At 52.7% G+C, this 6,000-nt stretch overlaps 1 protein-coding gene across 2 annotated transcripts in view; it reads left to right on the forward strand.

The window, feature by feature from the left end:
* The window catches only part of PMS2 (PMS1 homolog 2, mismatch repair system component), a 40,421-nt gene extending 35,369 nt beyond the window's left edge, over window positions 1–5,052 (forward strand). For both annotated transcript variants that reach the window (XM_030932197.1, XM_030932198.1), the window contains 2 exons: window positions 648–817; window positions 4,750–5,052. In XM_030932197.1, the coding sequence (XP_030788057.1) occupies window positions 648–817; window positions 4,750–4,893 (314 nt within the window). In that variant the 3' untranslated portion in view covers window positions 4,894–5,052. The remainder of the gene's footprint in view (window positions 1–647; window positions 818–4,749) is intronic.
* The last annotated feature ends 948 nt before the right edge of the window (window positions 5,053–6,000 follow it).

A 6,000-nucleotide genomic window follows, 5' to 3' on the forward strand; every position in this document is an offset into this window, starting at 1 on the left:
GTGGATCACGAGGTCAGGAGATCGAGACCATCCTGGCTAACACGGTGAAACCCCGTCTCTACTAAAAAATACAAAAAACTAGCCGGGCGACGTGGCGGCGCCTGTAGTCCCAGCTACCCCAGAGGCTGAGACAGGAGAATGGCGTGAACCCGGGAGGCGGAGCTTGCAGTGAGCTGAGATCCGGCCATAGCACTCCAGCCTGGGTGACAGAGCGAGACTCCGTCTCAAAAAAAAAAAAAAAAAAAAAAGATGAAAAAGCCTCCCCCAAAAAGCATTTTGTGAGACTGTCCTCTTTCAGATGTTCATTTTTTTTTTTTTTTTTTTTTTTTTTGAGATAGAATCTTGATCTCGGCTCACTGCAAGCTCCACCTCCCGGGTTCACACCATTCTCCTGCCTCAACCTCCAGAGTAGCTGGGACTACAGGCCTGGCTAATTTTTTCTATTTTTTACTAGAGACGGGGTTTCACCATGTTAGCCAGGATGGTCTCGATCTCCTGACCTCATGATTCGCCCGCCTTGGCCTCCCAAAGTGCTGGGATTACAGGCATGAGCCACCGCGCCCGGCCTCAGATGTTCACTCTAAGTAGCTTTCAAGTGAAACGTGTTTCTCAAGTCATGGGTTTTTCTCAAAATTGTATTCTTTTAGCTCCAGTCACTGAAAGGGCTAAATTGATTTCCTTGCCAACTAGTAAAAATTGGACCTTCGGACCCCAGGACATCGATGAACTGATCTTTATGCTAAGCGACAGCCCTGGAGTCATGTGCCGGCCGTCCCGAGTCAAGCAGATGTTTGCCTCCAGAGCCTGTCGGAAGTCGGTAAGGAAAGAAAGCCCGGCTGTCAGCAGCTGCTCAAGCTTGCGGTCTGAGGAAGGTCTCAGCCCAGCTCCTGAGTTGGTCAAGGTTGTTAAACGCCTTTGTGATGGCCAGGAGTCATTTTACACAGAGCTACGTGGAACAGCATAGCTGAGCATCTATGTAGTCTGCGTTCTCTGGGACCTTGAACTCACAATTATTGCTCTTTTGTTACCTCAGTTAAATAGTATTCCTGGCCGGGCGCGGTGGCTCACGCCTCTAATCCCAGCACTTTGGGAGGCCGAGGCGGGAGGATCACGAGTTCAGGAGATCGAGACCATCCTGGTTAACACAGTGAAACCCCGTCTCTACCAAAAAATACAAAAAAATTAGCCAGGCATGGTGGCGGCCACCTGTAGTCCCAGCTACTTGGGAGGCTGAGGCAGGAGAATGGTGAGAACCCGGGAGGCGGAGCTTGCAGTGAGCCGAGTTCACACCACTGCACTCCAACCTGGGCGACAGAGTGAGACTCCATCTCAAAAGAAAAAAAAAAAACAATAGTATTCTTTTTTTTTTTTTTTTTAAGACGGGATCTCCCTCTGTCTCCCAGGCTGGAGTGTAGTGGTGTAATCACAGCTCACTGCAGCCTTGACCTCCCAGGCTGAAGCGATCCTCCTGCCTCTGTCTTCCAAGTAGTTGTGACTACAGGCACGTACCACCATGCCCAGCTAATGTTTAAATTTTCTGTAGAAACATGGTCTCCTTTTGCCCCTTGCCTCAGCCTCCCAAAGTGCTGGAATGACAGGCATGAGCCACCGTGCCCGGCCAGTATTCTATCTGAGCTTTCGTTGACTCCAGCGCAGTTAGTGGTTGAGGCACCTTGTTCGTCTGTGGACCTTATGGGTCCTAACAACACTGGTAGATAAAGGTTTGCTGCTGCCAGGACTTGGTGACATTAGACAAGGTTCTGCAGAGTCATCGAGGCAGCGGGTGCTTCACGGGGTGCTGTGGTTGTCGTTGCACGTGGCACCACTGCCGCTGCTCCGGTTGGTGGTGGAAGGTGGTAGCAGGGGCTACGCCTGCAGTGGGGATTAGCCTGATGTCCAAGAAAAGTGACTCTATCAGCTGGCCATTGGGAAAGGCCAGGATGCCATTCCTTTACTTATTCAGCAGATGCTCCTTGAGCCCCTGCTGTGGGGCCTGCCCTGCTCCAGGTGCTGGGGACACAGGGGTAACAAGGCGGCTGCAGCCTCTGCCCCTGTGGAGCGGACAGTGGGGAGAGACAGACATCACCACAAATAAACGACACCCATTAGATGCCAGTGAGCACAGCCAAGAGATTCAAACAGCGCTTTTGTTTGTTTTTGAGACAGAGTCTTGCTCTGCTACCAGGCTGGAGTGCGGTGGCGTGATCTCAGCTCACTGCAACCTCCACCTCCCGGGTTCAAGCGATTCGCCTGCCTCAGCCTCCCGAGTAGCTGGGACTACAGGCACGTACCACCACACCTGGCTAATTTTTATATTTTTAACAGAGACTGGGTTTCACCATGTTGGTCAGGCTGGTCTCGATCTCCTGACCTCGTGATCCGCCCACCTAGGCCTCCCAAAGCGCTGGGATTACAGGCATGAGCCACCACGCCCAGCCTAAAACAGCATTTTGGGACAGGAAATGACTACAGAAAAACATGGTGACCAGGTGAGATGGTGGTCAGGGAACAGCATCTGGGCAGGTGGCATCTCAGCTGCCATGTAAAAGGTGGGGAAATTAAAAGATTAACCAGGCGTGGTGGCGGGTGCCTGTAGTCAGCAGCTACTCAGGAGGCTGAGGTGGGAGGATCACTTGAGCCTGGGAGGTCGAGGTTGCAGTGAGTCAAGATCACACAACTGCACTCCAGCCTGGGTGACAAAGTAAGACCTTGTCTCAAATAAAAAGTAGGCTGGAGCCCTCTTGGGTAAGAACTTTCCAAGTGGAGGAAGTAGCAAGACTGAAGCCAGAGGCCGATTGTGTCCCTGGAGAGGGGAGGGGAGTGAGCAGAGCGGCGACCAGAAGACAGCCACGTGGAGTATTGCCGGTCATGCCTAGACCCTGGGGGTCTGTGCTGTGTGTGGCGGGAGCCACTGGAGAGAACAGACGAGGAGTCCCATGATTGCAGCTTTGGAGAGAGAACAGACTGGAAGGGGTGCCTTGACTGCGACAGCTGGGGAGAGCAGCAGCTGGAGGCCACATGGGGAGTGGGTGGGATGGAGCCTGCTGTGGGAGCATCAGGTGTAACTTACAGCCATGAGATGAGATGAAATGACTCAAAGGCAGAGTTTAATTAGAAGAGGACCCAGAGTCTGAGTTCTAGCCACAGTGTTTCTTTGATAAAGACCTAATATGGGCTGGGCGTGGTGACTCACACCTGTAATCCCAGCACTTTGGAAGGCGGAAGTGGGTTGATTACCTGGGGTCAGGAATTTGAAACCAGCCTGGCCAACATAGTGAAACCCCACCCCAACTAAAAGTACAAAAATTAGCTGGGCGTGGTGGCAGGCGCCTGTAATCCCAGCTACTCGGGAGGCCGAAGCAGGAGAGTTGCTTGAATCATGGAGGCGGAGGTGCGGTGAGCTGAGATCGCACTGCTGCACTCCAGCCTGGGCAACAGAGTCTCCCCCCGACCCCCGCCTCGCCAAAAAGAAAGACCTAATGTAGACCTTCCAGTATTGGCGTCTGTGAGTGAGAGTGTGGAGCTAAGCTCATAGCTGGTCAGTTTTGACGTCCTGAGTCTTTAGTGTGACTCGGGGGCCCGGGGAACCACAGGCTGCTCCTTCCCTCCCGCCCTGGCCTACTCCTCTGTCTCCGGTGTTGTCACTGCCTGCCCACGAGGCCCCTGCTCTGAGCCCTGCCCACCCTTCCAGCCCCATCTCCTCCCTACCACGCTTCCAGCCATGTAGCGCCTTCCAGTTCCACACTCGCCCAGTCTCCTCCCCGCCTTACACCCTTTCTCCCTACCCTCCTCTCTACCTGGGTTTGCCACCTTCACCCTTCACCCCCTCCCCACACCGGAGCAGGCCCCTCTCCTGGGCGCCATCTGTCTTGGTTCTCTGTTGACTTGTTGATTATCTGTCCTCCTCCGACCTGGTGGAACCCTGCTGTCACTGCTGTCGCCGCTTTCCGACTGTGCTTGGCACATGGCGAGCCCTCAGGGTGCCGCAGGAAGAAGGGAGGCGACAGAGGGCTTCAGGCTTGTCTCTTCTCCTTCCTGTCGGAGGACCCATGGTAGGGAGGCAGCAGGGCCAGGGCTGGAGGACCCTGCCAGGGCAGCAGGGTGGAGCTCAACAGAGGGGGAGTAACGCCTGCATCCACTGGGGGAGAGGGTCCCAGGAGTGCCACAGCCCCGAGGAAGGTGTTTGCTTGATGGACCTGTGCAAGAGGAAGGGAGTAGCAGTGCAGCTGGGGTGAGGAAGGGAGGCATTCGTGCTTGGAGGTGGGGGTGCAGGCACAGCCCAATGAGGGCCAAGTCAGGGACAGACGGGGGCTTTTATTCAGGTGAGGGGGAAGCCGTGGAGCGGAACGACATGACCTGACCGCGCTTTAGACGTAATCACTGGCTGCTGGGTGGAGAGCGGCTTGGAGGGCTTGCAGTGGGGCAGGGAGCCCAGCCAGGAGGCTGCTGCACCTGCCAGGGTGAGAGGGCAGGGTGGCTGCTGAGAGTGGCTGCGTTTGGGACAGGTGTGGTCGCGTCTGGAGTGGAGGCGGTGCCACCTTGAAGCAGCCACAAGAGGCCTGATGTCACAGAAAGGAGGGCTGAGATCTAGAACCTCGGCTTCTCCGGGGGCAGGTGTTTCAGGGAAGGTGGTTTTTGAGCTGTAATCTTGTCCAGTCTCATTTTAGAGAACAGTGCTTCTGAAGAACTGCCATTCTGGTGTCAAAAAAAAAACGATTAAAACGTTGAACCATTGTGTCTCGTCCTCAGGTGATGATTGGAACTGCTCTTAATACAAGCGAGATGAAGAAACTGATCACCCACATGGGGGAGATGGACCATCCCTGGAACTGTCCCCATGGAAGGCCAACCATGAGACACATTGCCAACCTGGGTGTCATTTCGCAGAACTGACAGTAGTTGCTGTATGGAATCATCGGTTTTATTGCAGATTTTTATGTTTTGAAAGACAGGGTCTTCACTCACCTTTTTTGTTTTCAAATGAATCTGCTACTTAAAAAAAAATACACATCAGACCCATTTAAAAGTGATCTTGAGAACCTTTTCAAACCAGATGGAGCGCTACTTGCAAAATTTTTTTTTTCCCTGTTTGCATGCACTCGTGTGTGTGTGTGTGTGTGTGTCCAGTCAGGAACATATTTTATAAAAATAAGAACACTTGGGCCAGGCGTGGTGGCTCATGCCTGTGATCCCAGCACTTTGGGAGGCTGAAGCAGGTGGATCACCTGAGGTCGGGAGTTCGAGACCAGCCTGACCAACATGGAGAAACCCCACCTCTACTAAAAATGCAAAATTAGCCAGGCGTGATGGCACATGCCTGTAATCCCAGCTACTCGGGAGGCTGAGGCAGGAGAATCTCCTGAACCAGGGAGACGGAGGTTGTAGTGAGTCGAGATCGCACCATTGTACTCCACCCTGGAGGATAGAACAAGACTCTGTCTCAAAACAAAACAAAACAAACCACTGTGGAAGTCACTCAGCCCTTTGCTCTGGCTGGACATAGTTTAGTCTATAACTTTCAACCCTTAATAATTAAATTCATCTTTACTTTCATAAATTTAAAATTAGGGTCCTTTTGGGTTAGTGATTCTCAGTCCTGATTCCCATTAAATTTTTAAACAAGGGGGATTCTCTGCCCGACTGGAAGAAAATGACTGGATGGGACAGGGGTCACTATTTTTAAACATTCCTCTGTGCGGCCAAGGTAGCAAAGTACTGTCCTCGCAGGGGAACAAAAAGAATTCGATTTTCCCATAATTTGATGCTGTGATTTGGTTTCCTCAGGGTGTGAACTGTAGAACATTCCAGTTACTGGCCTTGAGTGGTTCTGGGAATATAAGAATCCCTGTCTGTCTTTTCAAGTCGTTTTCATGGAACCTTGTCCTGTTTGAACTGGGCTGAAAATGGAAGTAAAGATGTCCTCTTGGGGGCCCAGTGAGGACGGATGTGACTCCCCCTGCTGCCCCACCCCTTCCCCAGACTGGGCTTCAAGGAAGAGAG

This window comes from Rhinopithecus roxellana, chromosome 6, assembly GCF_007565055.1.
Source record: "Rhinopithecus roxellana isolate Shanxi Qingling chromosome 6, ASM756505v1, whole genome shotgun sequence".
NCBI classification, from domain to species: domain Eukaryota; kingdom Metazoa; phylum Chordata; class Mammalia; order Primates; family Cercopithecidae; genus Rhinopithecus; species Rhinopithecus roxellana.